This window comes from Oxyura jamaicensis, chromosome 10, assembly GCF_011077185.1.
Source record: "Oxyura jamaicensis isolate SHBP4307 breed ruddy duck chromosome 10, BPBGC_Ojam_1.0, whole genome shotgun sequence".
Classification (NCBI taxonomy): Eukaryota; Metazoa; Chordata; class Aves; order Anseriformes; family Anatidae; genus Oxyura; species Oxyura jamaicensis.
In genome coordinates, this window is record NC_048902.1 from 11,810,307 (window position 1) to 11,830,297 (window position 19,991).

At 42.9% G+C, this 19,991-nt stretch overlaps 1 protein-coding gene across 1 annotated transcript in view; it reads right to left on the bottom strand.

Annotated features, from left to right (window-relative positions):
* Nucleotides 1-19,991, bottom strand: part of HDGFL3 (HDGF like 3) — a 37,739-nt gene that overhangs the window by 5,784 nt on the left and 11,964 nt on the right. Inside the window, exons 2-5 of the mRNA XM_035336300.1 lie at nucleotides 9,570-9,646; nucleotides 6,614-6,752; nucleotides 5,141-5,299; nucleotides 3,408-3,554 (exon numbers count right to left, since the gene is read on the bottom strand). Of these exons, the coding sequence (XP_035192191.1) occupies nucleotides 3,408-3,554; nucleotides 5,141-5,299; nucleotides 6,614-6,752; nucleotides 9,570-9,646 (522 nt within the window). The remainder of the gene's footprint in view (nucleotides 1-3,407; nucleotides 3,555-5,140; nucleotides 5,300-6,613; nucleotides 6,753-9,569; nucleotides 9,647-19,991) is intronic.

Below are 19,991 nucleotides of genomic sequence, written 5' to 3' on the forward strand. Positions count from 1 at the left end.
AGAAAAGAAAAGAAAAGAAAAGAAAAGAAAAGAAAAGAAAAGAAAAGAAAAGAAAAGAAAAGAAAAGAAAAGAAAAGAAAAGAAAAGAAAAGAAAAGAAAAGCAGTTTTGTCAACCCCAGGGATAAAAAAAAATCATGAGTTGAGCCCTTGAAAAGTATGAAATTGGCTGAAAAAAATCATCATAGCTTTGGAAGTACTTTTATTTGCTCTGGGTTTTGAGTCTTTAGGAAGCCATCACTTCACATTTCTAAGCTTTCCTCTACCACCTGGAGGTTAGAAATTTCATTAAAAAAGTAGAGGTGAAGATGCTCCTGCAATCATTTGACTTCAGCAGTTAACCCTTCAAGAAGATCCCCATAATGCTGAGGTTAAGAGCGTGATTAAAAGACAAGGTTCCCTCTGACACGGAGAGGGGAGATGTGCCTTCAGCTTGCAGTCCGGGGATTATAAAGCATAACCACTACCTCATTATTATTAAGAAAAAAACTCGTGTCTTTTAGCCAGCTGTGCCCGCTCAGACACTGGGAGGTGCAGAGCACCCCTGGGGAGCACTACGCAGGGTGCCCGCAGCCATGGCCCCTCACAGCTTCCATTGTGAGGCCTCTTCCGAGCGGCCAGTCACAGCAGCAAAACCAGTACAGAAGGAAACGTGTCTGTCCTTGAGATCTGGGCGCTGAGCTCTTGCTTTTCCTTCCCCTTTGCCTTCACAGCACCTCTCTACGAGCGACCTTGAAACGAGCTCTCATCTGGTGCCAGCCTCACGCAGCCCCCCTTTGCCTCTGGGATCAGGGCGCGGTCTGCACCCACCCTCGTCTCTGTGTGCTCTTGGCGCCATCTTACGGCCGGAACTCCCGGGCCTGGCGGGCCTCAGCGCGGGGTGCGAGGGGGAAGCCCGTTTGCTTCACACCGGGCGTTACCGGTCCTGTGCTCCCCTCATAGCCTAAACGATTTTAAAGACAGTTTTAAGGGATTTCACCTATGACCGTGTCTTCTATCTGACCTGGATGTGGTTCGGAATAGTGGGTGTGAGCAACAGGACAGCACCCCAACTCTGAAGGCATGTGTTGGCCTTTTCCACCTTCCGTGTTATAGGAGAGAAGTCCGACTGTGGGACGGAGGAGCTCGGGGCCCCCGGCAGGACATGGCTGCAGGACAGCCGGCCCTGCACCCTGAAAGCAACTAGCCAGGCGCTACGTGACTGACCGCCTGTGTAATGCAAACTGAAAAAAATACCTTGATTACTCTTTCTGCAGGTGCCTTGTGCCTGATGAAAAATACTTTCTGAACAGACACCTGGTCTGGCTTTGAGGACACCAAGAGACGGGAGTGTCTCCTCGTGGTCCTGAGAGAGAACTGCACTGCAAATGCAGAAGAGGTTTTACATGTGAAGTGCTGAATCTGCAGCAGAAATGGGCCCAAGGTAAAATATTTGGATCAGGATGTGAATTCCTGCAAACCTGGCAGTATTTGGATCTTCAGTTGTCCTTAAAACCACCTTTTGTTGTACCTGCTACTAAAACTTCTCTCCCATAATATTAATAGCATCAGAGATCTAGTTAGAGACTGGTCATTCATGCGTGATGTCGAGCCTGAATGCTGGGGTTGCAGAACTCAGAGCAGTCAACTCCTCACACGGTACAGTGTTTACTGTGAATATTCCTGCAGAGTTCGTGCTGGCAGGCAGGGCACAGAGCCTGTTGACTGCGTTTCAGCACAGGGGCTGAAATATCTGCAGTCCTGAAAACGCTGCAGAGCAGCACAGCATTTAGCACGCTGGGCTCTTAAAGCCAGCAGCTACAAGCATGTCACATACAGAAGGAAGCGCTATATGAGTATCACCAGCCACAGAGCCTGTGGGACTTTTTAGCCACTTAATCTGCAACTGACCTAACTCAGTAAGCATTTGGTCCTTACAATGAGAACATGCCTGAAGTTCACAGACGTCCCCTGTCATCGCTACAGACATAGGAAACAAAGCAGGCCCTCCTGAACCTCAGACCACCTGCCCCAGGCCTCCTGCCACCTCAGACGGACCTCATGGCCGTGTTTTTCACACAAATACCTCTCTGAAGATATGAAAGTGTCACAGGGTTCACTAACCAGAACATGACCAACGCATACTCTGTGCACTCGCAACATACATCAGCCCCAAACTCTCAGGTTATGTGGGCGAGGTGCTGAGAAGGTGTAGCTGGGTGCAGTAGTGGCTCCTTGCACCTATCTCTGGCTCAGGCCAGCTGCTCCTTCAGAGTGAACGAGAGGGTCCAGGCTCCAGGAGCCACATATCAAAGTCTTCATATGGCGAAGAGCCACAAAACAGATACTCAGTAGTACCTCAGAGAGACAAGGGGACAGGAAGCTCTGGGAGGAGTCTTAAGCACGAGATGACAGCAGCTCCCCAGAGGTTGTGTTTTGTGAGAAAGGGTTGAGGCTGAGCATGCAGCTGGGTGCTACGCAGCTCGGCAATGTCAAATGAGAGCCTGTTCTGGCTGGCTCCCTCCCACACCTGGGAATTCGTGTCACTCAGCAGCTCAAGTGAAAGCCCTGCCCGGCTGCCTGCCACGTGGCAGGGCCTTGGCATGGGAACCAGAAAAGACCTGGTTCTGAGAGGAGCTGTAAGTGCTGGAGCACGGAGGCTTGTGTTGCTCTAAAGGCACAGAAATAGTACTGGTTGTTAAAGGTAGCTGACGGTTAACCAATTCCCATGCCAATACCCTGCTTAGCAGCCTTCCTTTCTGTTGCTGTGGTCACAACAAAATAATACTGACACAAGCACACGACTGACACAAACACACAAAGAGTGTCTGAAGCTGCATACAATTATATATACGCTATCTATATAATTATATGTATGTACTTTTATACCATTGTATACAGCAGACCCTTGCCTTGGAAGACCCTATGCCAAGCCAGGATCTGCCCTAAAACCCAAAGTATACAGACTCTGTAACACGCACAGGAAACCTCATGAACTCTAAAGAAGTCAGTGGGATTTACCCAGGTTTCAAACAAGTGTGAAAGGATAAGCGGGTTCCCACTGTTTAGTGAGCCAAAATGCATTGTGCAAACAGTCTGATTCTACTCTCACATCAGTTTTGTATCATTCCAGCTCATGGTTTTCAAAAGTTACTCTCAGCTGACATCCACGCAAGTGTTGGAACAAAATAGCGCTTATAGTATCTTTCCTCATTCAGTCATTTCCCTAGAGCAAAATCTGTACCAGGGGAGAACATGGAGCAGAAGCCCCATGTTTCTGTTCTAGACACATTCTGAGCACATTCTTGAACACAATATGGAAAGATCTGCATGTGGTACACACACTGCGGCACAACACCTTTCACCCCTAACTTCAGAGCCCTGTGGTAGCAAAGTGCATGTGAAGTGAATTATATTAATGAAAGATTACCCCTTCACTGGTTTTCTGCAAATCTGAAGAAGTGTTTCTTGTGTCATTGCCTGCGTCCCCAGCATCAGAGCTGCTCTTATTTTCTTCTTCTTTGCAGTCCTTATCATCTTCATCTCCAGGAGATTTCCGTGACTGCTTGGAGGATTTCTGAAATGATTGACAACAAAGTTATAAAGCAAAAACAAAGCTTCAGCCATAGAAAGACATTTTTGTAACATAGCTGCAATGATGCCTGATCATGTGCTTCACTGTTTGAGGTGAATACTGGGTAGGAAATGCAGGGTGAAAAGCATTTTTCAGATTAGGTAGCTGGAGCAAAAGGAGCTATTCTGTGTTCAACACAGGCTGGCAGCACAGTTGACTGTAAGACAGACACAGTAATAGGAGGTGGGTATTAGTGTTGGGTCACCTGTAGGTTTTGCTAGTTAATGAAACAGATGGTGCCAGCTTGACAAAAGTTTTGATTAAACACAGAGATGTAAAATGAGAATAACATTAGCAGAACTGCTTTCCATAGTTTTTTTAGTGCTGTCAGCTTTAATATATTAACATTAAAGCCATGTGGAACCAATATATCTTTCCTGCTCCCTTTATGTTATGCAATTCTACAGTACAAAAGGATAAATTGTGGCATTAAGCCACCATTTTCCTAATCCTCTGTTTGCCCAGAGTCTTCTGGAAAGAAGATGGTAGACCAGACCTGAATTTCTAATGTAAAACACACAAAGAGGGTAAAATTACTTAAAACATTTTGTTCAGTAGATGAACCACAAAAACTCTTGCTCCCCCCCCCCCCCCCCAAATTAAGCCTGGATTAGATTGTCTACTTGCCCCATTTCATTTATTTTTCACTTTCAGAAGAATAACATGAACGTGAATGAGTGTGACTGCCACACCTTCCTCCATTTTTTAAGCAAAAGACAGACCTGGAGGTGTGCACGGAGCTGGAGAAGTGACTATAATGTCACTGCCTATCACCCAGCTGACAAGAGGAATGCATTCGATCCCCAAATTGCCACGTACACAGGTGATTACGTTGACCAGCCATTATAAGGCAGTCTGAGACCCGCTACTCTCAGCTTTCTTATCTATGCTGTTACTTAGATATTCACAGGCTAGGCAGACACTATAATGTAAGTCTTTTATCTACTAATTAAGTACCCTACTCCCTGATTACAGAATTAGTTCTTTCTCTCTCCCATTCTGTATCCTGTACTGAAGCATTTTAAGCACAGCTACAGCAGGAGCAACTGAGCACATCTGATCCTACCCTACCGTTTATTACGGTATCTTGGGCACTCACACTGGAGATGGGAGAGGTAGTCTTGAATTCTCCCAGACAGGGACCAACCCTAAGCTCATGTCTCCCAGAAGGCACACTCCTAAAGCATTTTTATTGTTCTCTATGGGGAAATCCCTATCTAAGCTTATAAAATTTCTCAATTTCTTGAAGATCTCAGAACCCTAAGGCTAACTTTGCATGGATTTTCTTTCCAGATCTTCTCAACTCCTTCCCATCCTTATGTCTTCTCAAAGTGTGGGCACAAGAACAGGGCAGAGTATTTCAACTGCTGTCTCACCAAGGCTGTCTACAACAGCAAGGGCCTGTTTGAACACCATCATTACAGTACTGGAATCAAAACACTAAAGAAGGAAGGACAGATAGCCACGAGGTGCACCGTGTCTTGATTATTAATGCATAGGGGTAACAATAAAAAAACTCAGAAGATAACCTTTGAAGTGTAGGATTTTTTTCGTTTTGAGCCTGCTTTTTCATTCTTTCTTTTGCCTTTTCCATCCTCTTCTACCCGATCACCTTCCTCCTCACTACTGGCATCTGCTGTATTTCCTCCTTCTCCCTCAGTTTCTGATGAGCTCTGTTGCTGAATTGCCTTTAAAGTAACAATAATGATAATAATAATAATAATATGAACAACAAAAATATTACTAAAATCTACCACTTAATTTTTGTTCTGTATTTACAGAGAAACACTGGGAATAGAGAGCTTGCACTTTAAACGTTCTAGACAGGGGGAGCCCAGGTTATTCTTACAATTACCAAGAAAAAGGGCTGTAAAAGTAATTTTCTCAGCCACCATTTGAGAACAGTTATCAGATGCTGATCCTGGGATAGTTCTGAAGGATTTAAACAGATACAGAAGATCTGATAACAGGAGTGCATTTGCTAGAGAACTACGGGTTGTTCAGTGGAGAGATTTGGCATGCTCCTTTTTGGGCAAAACTATGGAAACTTCTAGACTTTGGCTACATATAGGACAGACTTATTCAGGAGAAAAGATGGCTGTTACAAATTCCCTCAAAGGTCAAGACCTTTGTGTTAGGAAAAAGCAAACACTGACCAGAAGGCTGAGAGCTCTTTGACAGTTCATCTCCCACAGACTATTCACTAGATTTTTTTTAAATCCGCAAGTGTATGCAAAACATCTGTAGGGCTGAAAATGTGAAACAGGAACAGAGAGGGGCAGCAGCTTGTCTGCAGGTGGTCCGTATCTTTGGTTTGTAAGGTTTTGTGCTAATAATGTAATAGGTGTTCGCTGTCTTTTGGAGGTGATTTCTACCTTCAAAGGACCACACTTTTTTAATGAGCTAAGTTCTCTGGGTTTATACAGCCCACCGACAACATTGACTACTCTTCTCCTTCCCCAGCTGCACTCACTTTTTGATCCTGATATCCAACAGGGAGAGCTGTTGTACAGCAGCTGTTATCTGGTAACAGCAGCCTAAACCTCCACCTTCTCACCCCTCACTACTTTGGCAGTGGCGTCCTGTGTGTTATACATACCAATGTAAAAATCAAAAGTGCAGTGACCTTAGGGTCTGTGTAAAATACACTGAACTTGATATAAAAATAAACAACAGAAAGAAGAAGTCATGTTTATAGTGGATTAAACAAAATCTTCCATTTTTAATTCAGTTAAATCTGCTGCAGAACTTTCCACTTCACCACCCCAGAATATCACAGAAAGCAAAGGGCCCTGCAGTATGATTAAAGTTCAATTTGTCACACAGTGCAGGACCACAGTTGTCTGTATGTTATATGATTACACTTTAATCACCAGCTGAGAAACTTTCTAGCTCCACCAAAACCAGGACCTTCCATCATCACTCATACAGTGTTTACATAGATAAGAAGTCTTCGAAGAAAATAAGAAAGATAAGGAGGAATAGAAGTGAAACTCATTTACCTGATATCCAGTAAACTTTACTCCAGGGTTGTTTTCTATTTCCCACAGGCCTTCATTAAATCCTTTTCGTTTGTTCGACTTCCCAAACTTATCTTTATATTCTTTATATGGGAAAAGGTCTTTGGGCCCCAGGAACGCACTGCATTTTAACAAAGGTAGCATTCAAAAAAGGACCTAAATTCTTCCTCTTCAAATTAAAAACATTAACAGTGCAAATGTTTTCCCTATTCTTCTGCTCATTCCATCATTGTGTTCTTCATTTTTATTTATTTATTTATTTACCACTGGCTTTGAGTTACTGCTGTGAGTCTGATTTTATGGATTGGCTCACCATTCCAATGTTTGATGTTGCAAAACCATGCTGTGTCTCTCTAGAAACAACTAAAACGAGTCTCATTTATTATATTAACTGCTGCTGGGAACTGGCACTTGAACAGTTTATGGAAGGGATTATATGACGTAATTGCCTGCAACAGCAAGGGACCGAACTTCCAATCCTATGTGTTACAAATCCAGAAAGGCCTAAAAATAATACCATATGAAAAGCTAAAGCATTTAAGGAATGCCTAGAACCCATCAGCAGAAAACTTATCCCTTGTACCACTACACAGAAAAAGCAGTGGCACTTAGTATTATTTATACTGTAAGCCTGGGAGCGTCTTCCATGGATCAAGCCCCCCACATACTATATTCTGTGCAAACACAATAAAAATGTTCTCTTTCCAAAAACTCTGATAATTTCATATAAGACAAGAAACAATGGGTGAGTATAAGGCAGATGAGTAATACAAGGAAACAATGAGACACAGGGTGCTTGTGGCCAAATTGTTTTTTAGACAGCACAGCAAAGGAGGGATTTTGTGCTCTGCTGCTGCATGCCGGCTACGCACTGCACCAACTAATTTCAAGCACAGGCACCACAATGCAAGGAAAAATAATAATAACAAAAAAGACCAGTCATTTCTCCTACTTTTTCATAATTTATAGTAAAGTTCTATGTTCTTATGTAAAACTGAAGCAAGTATAATTTCCTTTTCACTGTCTATCTATATCTGGTGTGTTTACTGTGCTCTGTATCACAGTACTGGGATGCCTAATCATACGTTAAATTAAAAACAGTAAAGGCAAAAAAAAAAACAAACAATACTTTATTCCCACATGGAAGATTTCATGTCACCAATGACCAGAGCTGAGCATGTCACATTGTCCCTCACTATAATCACCACCCTACTTTCCTGATGATCTCTGCAATTGAAGTTAACTCTGTGGTCTCTATTGTCACAGGATCTCAGAGCTCCACCTCTCAAAATGCATTTATTCTCATAACATGATTGTGAGATATGGAAGTTGCCCATTCTTGCACATAGGCTTCTGAGGCACAGAGATCTGCCCAAGATCAACAAGAATGGTTCTAACACAAACAAGAAAGGAAAACCTTATGAAATTTACCAGGACCTACCTTAGTTTAGCTCAACAGTAAAGCATGGAAATGTTTATACAGTTTTTTATGTATGGTAAACACTGAAGAAGCATCCACTTCTTTGAAATACATTCATTGCCACTGGGACAGTATAACAGCTTTCACTACTCTGCTATAAAACTCATAAGCTGCAATCTACAGTTCATTTTTAGCAGTTATGCTTTTTAAATTATTAAGGTAGTAAGTATGAAATGCTTTCCTGTGTCAGATGTTATAGTCAGATCACAGGCTAATAAAATCCAAAACAGAAGAGATTAGCAGTCTGGGATTCATTCATTTCAGAATAATAGTGGTCACATTTCTTTTTCTCAAAATGTTTCTAAGAAAAATGTTTTCATTAAGAAAAAATAAAATTATATTTTGGTTTCTGATTTTGAGGCATCTTAAGTTTATTTTAGTTTATCCTTATTCTTTTTAGATTATTAAATGACGACAGTAGTAGTACATCACAATATATCAAAATATCAGATTGTTTCATTACAGCAACACTAGAAAATATTTTAACCAGAAGAGAAGCTATTTTGTTCTTGATAAAGCAGAAGCTGTCCTTAAAGATTTTAAAAATGAAACATGATGCATGAGCTATGGGCCTTATTATGTTCTGGAAAAACATTAAAATTCAAAAACAATAATTTGTGAATAAAACTTCAAACCTCTAAAACTGAATTTAAAATGTCATCAGAATTTCATTTTTTCATGTTTCCATTTCTTAAGGAATTCTAGAAAACATGTTGCCTGCAAGTGGGGAAAGAAAAGCTTTAAAATGTAAACATTTCATGCAAAATGGAATGGAAATTGTAATTTAAACAAAACAAAACAAAAAAAATCGCTCAGACACAATTTAAAATAGACTAGAGGCTGGTTAAATTGTAATGTTGAAAGTCTGTACTTTGTAGCAATCACTATGAGACTTAACTTACCCTCTCTGTTCTTATCCCTTCTCTCCCTACAGGTCAGCCAGCTCTGTTCTTCCATCACTTCTGAGAGCTCTATCCTAGAATATCCCCAGCACAAGTCTCAAAGGACTGCATACATTTCAAAGCTGAGGCTCGTGTGAGACTCCAGGGTCTGCTTCCTTTCATTTTACCAACTACTAAGTGAGTTCTCACACAGGACAAGAACCCAAACGTGCCCTGATACAACAGCCTGGTCTCTGCTATCATGTATACCCAAGTATAAAAGTTTTGTCCCTGCATCTCAATTCACCTGATCCTGTAACAAATTTATGGCAACACTTCACAAGAAACACAGAAACCGATTATTATTTATCCTCAGACCATGGTATAACATCCACACAGCAGCATTCATGCCTACTTTCAGGTTTCACTCTTGTGTGTTAACACAAATAAGCTAGGCTCGTAGGACCTCTCTGTAGTCTCCCCGTGGCTTCAGGTAGGATTTGTTACAATAAAATCTGTGGAGATGAATTAGCTGAAATGGAGGAAGACATTTCAAAGATCATGTTCATTCACTTACGTTTCATGAGTCCCGAAAAAGAAGATGGGGTATTTATTTGCTGGAGGCTTCACGGCTCCTTCAGGGAGTTCATCAATCTGTAAAACAGAAATGGAGACAGGATTACTACAGATGTGGTGCCCCTCATCCCAGAATCCCTGCCACGCCACGGGAGCACTGGAACAGGTACCCTGCATCAAGGGGACCCCATGTGTAGGGGTGGGAAGGAGAGATGGCTGTTGGCTTTTCAGGCAGGCCAGTCAGCATACTTAGTATCAACAAATGTCAGCATATGATAGAAACACTTCAGGGAGACACCAGAAGACCAAGGAGCAGACAAAAAGTTTTGTTGGTTTCATCTCATGGCCATTATAACACATGAAGGCAATAAAACCAAGCCTGCTTAATTTAAGTGTTAAACTTGGATACTGCCTCATCAAAGGCACCGAAGCCCAGAGGGTAATGCTATCTGTCTCACATGGCCACCTAAATAACTTCTGTAATAAATGGGGAACAGATGGCATCTCTGAGACTCCAGAGGAGGAAAACCAGACCAGCTCACACTGGTGCTTCCTGGTGGTCGTGGTGCTACCCAATGTAAAATGTGTAATGCACACCAGGAGGAGGGTCTGGCACTCTCCTTCCCCTGGCATGTCCTAACAACTGCTTTAGGCCACCATTTCCGCTGTGTGCTCCACCTCTTCTTTCAAGTTTTCTCCCTGTCCTTGTATTTCTCAAGATATGGCTGCACAGCAGCTAAGGGAGGGATGGCAAGGATGCTCTCCTGAGAAACAGCAAGGAACTGGGACTGGGACAATGCCCTCGGCTCAGCAGTGCCTGGACTCTAGACGTGCGCCTTTGAGCCAGAGCACTGATCACAAGGCCCAGGTAGGCCCAGGGCTTGGTCTTGTCCACATCCAGTTTTTCAGTCTTCTGTGACAGAGTAACAGAGCCCAGGTGCCTACCCACACCAACCAGAAACACAGAGCAGCTTTAAGTAAGATCTGAATGCCTGCCTTACCAAAAATGGCACTTTGGAGCATATGTGGGCGTCTAAAACTAAGTGTCCAGAGACCTCTCTGACTAGGAAAAGAGAGCCTAACGAATCCAGACAACTACAGGGCAACACCAGAGAGCAGGTGAATGGCTTGCTGCCTCTCAGGCAGCTTGGTCTCAATGTAAGCACATTGAATCCTGCCAAATGTCACTGGAATTGAAAGCTAGGTGCTGACATACCAGTGCTATAAGAAATCTGCTCTTCAGTGCAGCAAGGAGAGGCAACCTGCATGTTTTTGCTCAGGAGGCCAGGCCCACATGTGCTTTCCTTCTCTCTTCCTGCCGAAGGACCCCAAACACTGAATTCTTGTTGATTAATAAACACCAGATTGTTTTCAAAGGATGTTCTCTTTCACTGTAAAGCATCTGCTGGCTACGTAGCTCTCAAAGGAGCATGAGCTCAGACACCAATTCAAGTCCTTTTGGACTTGCTGAAAGGATGCCAGTAGGGGACAGAGAAACCAGAGCAACGTTTGGAGCACCACAGGCCTCCTTTCTGCAAAATAAATGGGTGCCTATCTTTTAGGCCTTGGTAGAGTATTCTCTGCGTTATGCCTAAACTGGGGGCTGTACAAGCACTCCCAGACCACCCCGTCCCCTTCCTGAGGCATGACCCAGGAGTGCAGCAGGTGCCACCCAGCAGTGGGTGGCAGGATCCTGTCACTGTGCTGGCACGGGCTGCAGGAGACGATCCGTGCCTTGTGGGCATGGCAGCTACACACCTTTCATGTAACAAAGCCAATGAATTAATAAATAAAAGGAGAATTTATATGCATATAAAGGGAAGATACACACTGGTGTAAGATGGAGGCTTGCATTCGGTTTTAGTTCAGCGGTGTGTAAGCAGGAAGAGGAACAACACAACAGGCTGTTCAGAGTCCTATTCATCACCAGGGGCATACAGAGGAAAGAGCGCCAAAGATATTTTTCCAGAACTCATTATTTTCTGACATTCACTATTTGTTTTTAAGTAAGTGCCCATAACGTGATTATTGGCTCAGTAATTCACGATTTAAATACAGGTATTAGACTGTAACGGTGAAAGAAAGTATGAAGGGGAAAACACTGCAGCTCACTTTACAAGCCGATAGCAAATCAGGGAGATAATGTGTCCCACTATGCAACACAACATATGCTTGCTTAAAGCTGTAAGTATCTACATTTTGGACCAACATAGGCTATACTGGCAGTTTACCAAGTACTGGGGTAATACACCTCAACTGTCTGAATGCCATAGCTGTCTTCCCCTTCATTATGACAAAGATGATGTCCAAAGAGAGACGAGATCCCAGAAAAATGTGGACTCCTGTGACTGAGACAAACAATGTCTGCTGGGACTAGACTGAGAATCTCATTTGGTTGCTTGAAATATGGAGCCAGCTCTGGGCTGCATTACAGAACAGCGCAGTCCAGTTACTGTCTCAGCCCTTTAAGAATTTCTCATGAAATAAAGCTAACAGCTGTAAATGATCAGTAATGCAGAGGAATGAAGACATGCTTAGCAGGGAATGCTGACCAGAAGGGAATAGGGATCTTAGATCGCACAACGTGCTACACTCCAAATCAGTGAGGATCTTCTCCTAAGCAATGTCCCAAGTGCAGTTAAGCTTCATGTCATTCCCAGCAACTCCGACTGCTAGCTAAGGAGCAGCACCAAACACAGTAAAGGACAGCACAGGCATCTGTCACGCAGCTCACCTGCTCCCCATTTTGTGGCATATTTCTTTATTCATCTGAGTATCCCCCTTGACTATGTATCATCGCAGGAAACCATAAAAACACTTTTCATAGCTTTTGAAAGTTGGCATAGACATACAAACACATACAGTATAAATCTGCATTAAACAGCTCAAGGATAGGCTGATAATGCTTCCACTCTAACATTGCACTGTGCAGCTGAGGTCAAGACTTTTCCTGCCTTTGCTGATTTTGCTGCGAGCTCCCCAGCTCTCAGGCTTATGTCTTTAGTATTATAAGGAGGTCAAAATACGAAGCGACAGTGTTATAGCAATTTATATCTGTGGCAAGAACTCTAGGGAGTTTAGGGAAGGATGAGACCCTTTCTGCCATTAGGAAAAATCTCCTTTTTGCCTGTTTCACCAGAATTCCTGCATTAGAGACCAGGAGAAGCAAGCTTTGCACACCCCATCCATTCCCAGCAAAACCACTTTAGCCTTCCATGAACGCCGAGGCTCTAAGTGCTTATTTAGCTGCAGAACAACCCCAGCACTCCTTGATGATTGCTGCTGTTTTGTAGTAATGGAAAGCAAGCAGTACAAGCAACCATACTGCAGCCCCCTGCTGCTGTACTCGGTCACAAATTATTCCCATCCTACAATATGTTTTGGTTAAATATGCTGAAGATTTGGATCTGATATTTTTCCCCATATCAGCAAGATCAAAGGCAGAGAGGGAGGGAGGGAGAGAAAGGGAGCGGGCGCGTGAGCACAAGAGCGAGGAAAGCATCACTGCTTCGAACCAGGAACAAAAGAGATAAGTGCACCCATACTAGGGCACAGTGTTGTAGTCACAGAAACCTCACTAATGACTAAAGCATCTGTCTATCAGAGAGCCAGACTGCTACTGCATTTTGCTCCTGGAAGGAAACAAACAGATTCTAAAGTGCCCGTTATAACCTGCAATCAAACAGGAGATTCATCCCCTCCTGAAGCAGAGCAGACAGTGGGCTGGAGCTTGCTGCCACAGGAATCACGGAGAGCAGTGCATGGCGTGCAAATCTGATATGTGCATCAGCAACAAACATCATGGGCAGCCGCTTCAATTATGGCTAAAATTAAAGCAGGTGGTTTCAGATTTCGAGTTTTATCCCCTTTACTCCCATTGCTGTCATCTGCTTAATGAATAACAATTGCTTTCTTTATGCACAACCTCAGCAGAGCTGCACTTCCCAGCATTTGTTTGCCAACCAAGCAGCAGAGCTTTAAAGACGTAACTGCTTTTTTTTTTTTTTTTTTTTTTTTTTTCAGTAAACAAATGCCAGGCTTCTAGGGTCAGGAATGCTGAACAGAAAATTCAGCCTGGACCTCTCAAACCAGAGCAGGGCTTTATCAAATGGTGTTGCTAGGGACTACCGATGGGGAAGCAAGAAATCTGCCTCCTTACATTGCAGTTTACAGGCTAGCATGTAAAAAGCAGCATGAATATTTTGCTCTCAGTGGTGCTGAGCAATTGCTGACTTCTCAGGTAGTGTCTCCAACTGGTTCTCCTGAGCTGGGTTTGGCAGCCCTCATACTGCAGCCCCTTCCTCCCATAGTGGCTGTGCTGAGGTGAGGGAGCCTGTGGAGCGAGATGCAGGCTGGGTCGGGCTGGGGCTGCAGATCTGTAGCCCTGCAAGGATGGCAGCATGGAGCTGCCCTCCGAGAACAACGGGGGCTCCCAGGAGCACAAATCATCGCCGTGCCTGCCTGTGGGATCAGGCAGCTTTTTCCAGGCAGGCAGAGGAGCTCCCTGGGAGGGCTGGTGCAGAAGCAGAGGAGGCTGCACCCCCTCCTGGGTGTTCTGCTCTGCAGAGCTCTACATTCCCCGCAAAATGGGAAACATGTCTCTCGGAGACACGCAGAGAGAAACGGCAAGCCTAGTCTCTGTTTGTCTACGGCAAGCAGCTTTCTGTGGAGGTTTACGTTACCGCAGCAGTCACGACAAGGGCAGCGCTGCCCACTGCAGCTGAAGGGCATCCCAGATGCGTCCATCTCCTTCCACTTGGAGGGACAGCAGGTGTCGTGTTGTACGGTTAGCAGACAACCTCTTTGCTGCGGGTATGCTGCTGTTCAGAAGCAGGACTTCCAGGCTATCGGGGTGGCTTTCGGACCACAGCAGTTCCCAGACCTTGCTCCATTATGCTCCAACACAATTCTACACTGACAAAACCCCACGTATTGTGCAAAAATACCTATCAGCTTCACATGTACGGACAAGAAAGCTTTACTTCAGTACGCAGAGATGCTTATGTGGGCACTGAAACCACAAGAACAAGTCCTTTTATTTTGCAAAAGGAGGGAATTAAAACTGCAACGCAGTAATCACTGATTGTTTTGACATGCTGTAAATGCCTTTGATTGGCAAAAGCACACAGAAGCATTGCAGAGATCTGTATCTCCCCCTGAAATCCCTGGAGTCGCTGCACAGCAGTCAAGCAAAGGCCTATAGTATTTTTGCTGGAAAGTGGTTCAAGTTGCTTATTATTGCCCAACACATGCAAGCAGCTTCATCCTCTGCAGTTAGCTTATTAGCACAGCTCTAAATGGCTGTCTAAATGTCTAAATGTCTAAATACATTATTAAAATAGGGTATTTTGCTTTTCTATACCGTGTCATTTTTATTCACGTGGATTTAATATACTTTTTAATAGCTACTGCTACTGGGAGTTAGCAGTACGGCAGTATCTTTCCTAAACCATTGTTTAAAATACAGCTCTGCAAAAATGTGAAATATTAATTTTTTTCCCCAGAGGATCCTAAAATGGAAAAAAAAATCCAACCTTCTCCAACCTAAAAACGGTGACTCAAATTCTGTAGTACTTAAATTGAACAACAATCCAACTAAAGCTGGTTGGAGACTGCAGAATTTCACTCTCATTTATCAGGACGATGAGATATTTGAAGCAGAGCACAACTCTTTCCCTGATGTACATCATACACTAGAACTCCTGGTGTGGAATGCTGGCATATGCACTTTTTCACCCATTAAAAAAGATAACTCTGTGAAGGGTGAGACTAGAAGCAGAATCCAACTTAATAAGGTGGAATTGCACAGCCACAAAAGTAAAAATTAAAAAAGTCTCTGGGCATGGAAGAGTGCCACCAGCAAAAACAAAAAGCAAAACAAGATTAAAAACAGCAGAGCATACTTTTGAGCACTGCTGAAAATGGCTGAAGGGTATCCTGCAGACAGCCAGAAATGACAATATAAAGACATCAATCCTTTTTTTTCTGTGCATGCTCAGGACCTCATCGAGATAGAAGACAATGAAGGGTTAGTTGGAGTCCAAACAATGCTGGCAGGCAATGTCTCACTAGGAAAGATCAGCAGTCCTGCAGCTGAGTTCAGCCCCTTTACATCCCTAATTAGCAGCATATTTTTTAAGACAGAAAGTTGAAATACACTTTCTGCAGAGCTGCTTTCATCTTCAGTATGAAAATGGGGCCGAAGCTTAGTTCTGCATGACTAGTATCTATATGCATGACTTTGTAGATAACCAGCCTATTCATGTGATTCGAGCTCTCTGTCAGCTTGCACGGCTGGGACAGAAGGATGCCAGAGGAAGGGACTGGGGAGCTGCCTCTGCCACTCGCCTCTGGGCTGCCCTTGGCCACATCACTGCACCTCCTTCACTCTCATTTCACAAATGGGGACGATGGTACAGTTCTTCCTATAAAGCAAATGAAGTCCAGAGATGAAAAGCTAGGTATTACTAATAATAAACACTTTCAGCTTTGTTGGACGAAGATTTCAGGTTATCAAGCTGCAATCCTCCCAGTCAGTGACCGCACACCAAAGCTGGACTGTTGCAAAACTGCTCCATTTTCTCCAAATGAAATGTTCCCCTGCCACTTGCAGTGAAGCAATAGTGCTAGTATTAGGATTTTTTTTTTGTTTTCCAGGCTGTTTCCTAAGGAAAGGATAGGATGTGATCACACTATTTTCAGCCAAACTCTCACCTGCAGTAACTTAGGAACACGTCAGCTCATTTTGCCACATCAGACAAAAGAAGAAAGACCAGAGGTATTAAGTTTCCTCATGTTTTGTGATAAACAAGCTGTCCATCCGAAGATGGACAGACCAGTAGCCCATATGCTGAGAGACAGCTTGCAATGCAAGCTTAACCGCAACACTAGACAACAGGGAATCCACATAAAGGCAAGCCCGAGAAAAATAATCTTCTTAAGTTTCATGGCTCACAAAATTACTTTTTTATTTGTGGATAGGTGGTGAGAGGTTGTTCCTTTTCAACAAATACTGCCAGCTCTGAGGCATTTTGTGTTTACTTCTTTAAGTAAATTATTCCTCGGGTATCAAAATACTGTTTGCAATGTACATCCACCTGAGCAAACCACAGTGAGCCCACTAACGCCAAATTAAAGCACTTTCTGATGACAAAATTTGGTTATCCTACTTTATCATCTCACTGCAAATATTTTTGTCTTGAAATATTAAAAGTGTGCAAGAAATGCACATACCAAAATGTGTTTGGAAGGCATACAGCAAATAAACACTGATTAAACAGTCAAGACATCAACACATGAGAAATTTTAGGGACTGCACATTCACAAACACTGTATTTCTCTCTTGCCACTCTCTTCTTGTAAGTCAAAGGGACACTAAAATGATACCATTTTCCTCCCCTAAGTGCTCAGATGATTCCTGCCACCTGTCATATCAGCTCTGTTAGAAAGAGAGGATGAATGGTACAAGAACACGAAAGACTGATGAATATTTTTGGGCCTTCCACATTTTACACTGGAATTTTACTCTTTCATTGATAGTTTTTGTTTTTAAGGAAAAATGCTGTATTCATGCAATAGAACGTTTTGGCCAGTTGATTTGATCAAAACCTTTTCAGTCAGATGCAGCCTGCCTTGGGCACTGACATTTGGTCAAATGCACACAACCAGTTTTTATACTCAAGGCTCATCTGCTTCACATATCCAAACATCCATTCTTCACTGCTCAAGCTGTTATTAAAAGAAGTGTTGCTGGTTCTTATATTGACACACTTAAAGCCAAAAGGTAAGCAAATTTCTGGAAGACTGCAATCGCCCAGACTTGGCTGGCTTAATTTACCATTTCTCTTCCAATTTAATTACTTCCCTAAAAATCAGTTAAAAAAACTGGAACAACACAAAACTTCCAGGCTGAAGAACACCAAGAGCTGCTCTGCAGGATTTGGACCAGCTTACCACAAAGTACACAAACCCTGTTGACACAATGGCTTGCAGCTAGAATTGTTTTGAGACGTGATTGATGCAGGCTGCAGGTGAGAACCTTCAGTTTACGAAGGGTGGACACAAAGATCCGAGGCGCAGGAGGGAACGACCTGCTTCACTTGCTGCTTCACTTGATCCTGCTAGGGAGGTTCCAGGTTTGACACTTTGGAGGCTGCAACCATTAAGCTGGGCCTTTGGGAACAGAAAAACCTCCTGCTTGTATCCTCTGAGACCTGTTTTGTTAGCCTTACTTGCAGCTAAGGATTATATCAGGGAACCAAAATGCTCCTTACCACTGAACAAGTGCATTCAGACTGTGACTCCTCAGAAACACAAAGGTCTAAATCCAGATTTTGGCGCTATGGGATGAGTAATAATCACCAAATATCATCAGCACCCAGGCCAATTATTTTGTTGTGACGCAAATCACATGTACAACAACACGTGCTCCGTCTAGGGGGAATGAGAAATCATGAAATCTAATTGCAGAGCCAATGAAATAGAGTGACTTGCAATAATTTTTCATTCAAAGTCAGGATTTCCTGTTTACTCCGAGGACAAACTGCAAATTCATACCTGCAGAAGAGCTTGGCATTTGTAGAAAGCCTTGGGTTGCTCTAAACTGAACAACTGTGAATAATTGTTGTCACTACCCCCCAGCCTTAGCCCCATCGCTGGTGCAGCCAACCAATGAAACTAGCAGCCTGTTTTGCTAACTAACAGCAACTTCGGCCTGGGTCGGCTGGGTCACTGAAACAACTGGGCTTTTTTTTTTGAAGAAGAAGAAGAGATTCATGCAGTCACAGTGGTCTTTGTGCAGCAGTCAGGCCCAAACTTGGTGTTTTTACTGGGTTTGCTTTGATTCTGCTGTCATTACGGTGTCAAATACCTTCTCTGCAAAGTCCCTCAGTCTAGGTTAAACTCTCAGGAATTTTAATCTGTCTGCCTAGAGAGGGTTAGGAATGAGCTTTTCCAAGCCAAGTCATACTCCTTCCCACCTGCCTGTTTTTTCTGCTTCCAAAACCTCAGAATGACAGTTTTCATTTAGCCTTCATTTAGATTCAACCAAAAATGTGATGTTGCTTATATTTACTTAGATACTCCCTAGAAAATTAAAAACCTCGTTTATCAAAACGAACATTTTCCTCAAAAAAACAAAACAAAACAAAACAACCCTCAAGCACCAGCCTCCAGGAATGAAACTCTTTGCATTAAAATATTTGAAGCATCCCCATATGTACATATGGACCTAGGAACTTAAATCCTAATTGCTAAGCCAGATTAAAAAAAAATCACTCAAATGTAGTAACAAAAACATGAAAAACAAAAAGATGTATTTTTTTGGAGCTGTAAGTGGCATTAACATCAGAGACAAGTGGGATATATCAGTATGGTAGTGACTAGACTTGTATGGTGGCACGCCCATTACTTTAAAAAATATGCTTATTTAACAATTTCATATCAGAAACCCTAAACATGAGTTTTAAGCATGCAAGTACTCCCTTTGATTTAGATTTTAATCTCTACGTATTAATTATGGGCTTGAATTTTCCTACATGTTTACATACCTGTAGGTTTAAGACTTACTTTGGAACATCCTCTCTATCCAGTAAGTGAACTTGAATTTGTGTATGAGGTGTGTGTCAGTATTTTGTGTTACCTTTAAAAGACTTCTCAGAATATGGTGTTTCCATGACCATGAGTTACCTACAGAAGCCAGTGACTCAGGAGCACTTGTATTACAGAAGTTACACAGTTTACTCCAAAAATCTGCCTTCTTCCAAAAGCCTCTGATTTTCTTTTACGTGCCTTCTCCAAACACCACCAGGGCTTCTGGCCATCACTCTGTCTCATTTCTGTAACTGACTTTGAGGGTCAACCAGAGGATTAATTTTAAAGGAATGGTGAGTTTTAAAGGATACAGGCTGTCAGGGGCAAATTGCATGTGTGGAACAGTAATAGCTGTTTTCCCGCATACATTAATGCTAAATTTTTGAAACACCCTTTACCTCTAAATCGGGAATAGCATCCATACTGAGCAAGGAAGCTTAGCACTTTCCATTGGCAGCTTGGCAAAAAAAAAATCCATGTTTTACATCAGGTTACCATTTTGTTTTATAAAGCAGCTGTAAAGAAACAGTGTATTATTCTGACTCATCTTGCGCAAATAACTAGGAAAAGACAATTACACAGAGAAGAGAGCTTGGTTAATGAGACACTTATCTGGAGCCAGGGAGGACATTAGGGAACACTAAACACACAGATTTATCCTGGGATCCAGGTACTGTGTTTACATACACCTCATACAGATCAATGAAATCCGGTCACAAGGCTTCCAGGCCGGTATTCAACATTTTCATTTTAGGTATCACTTGCTTTTACTTTTTAAAGCATTGGTGGTGGCACGTGACATGTCCAAACCATCTTTCACAGCCAAAGAGTT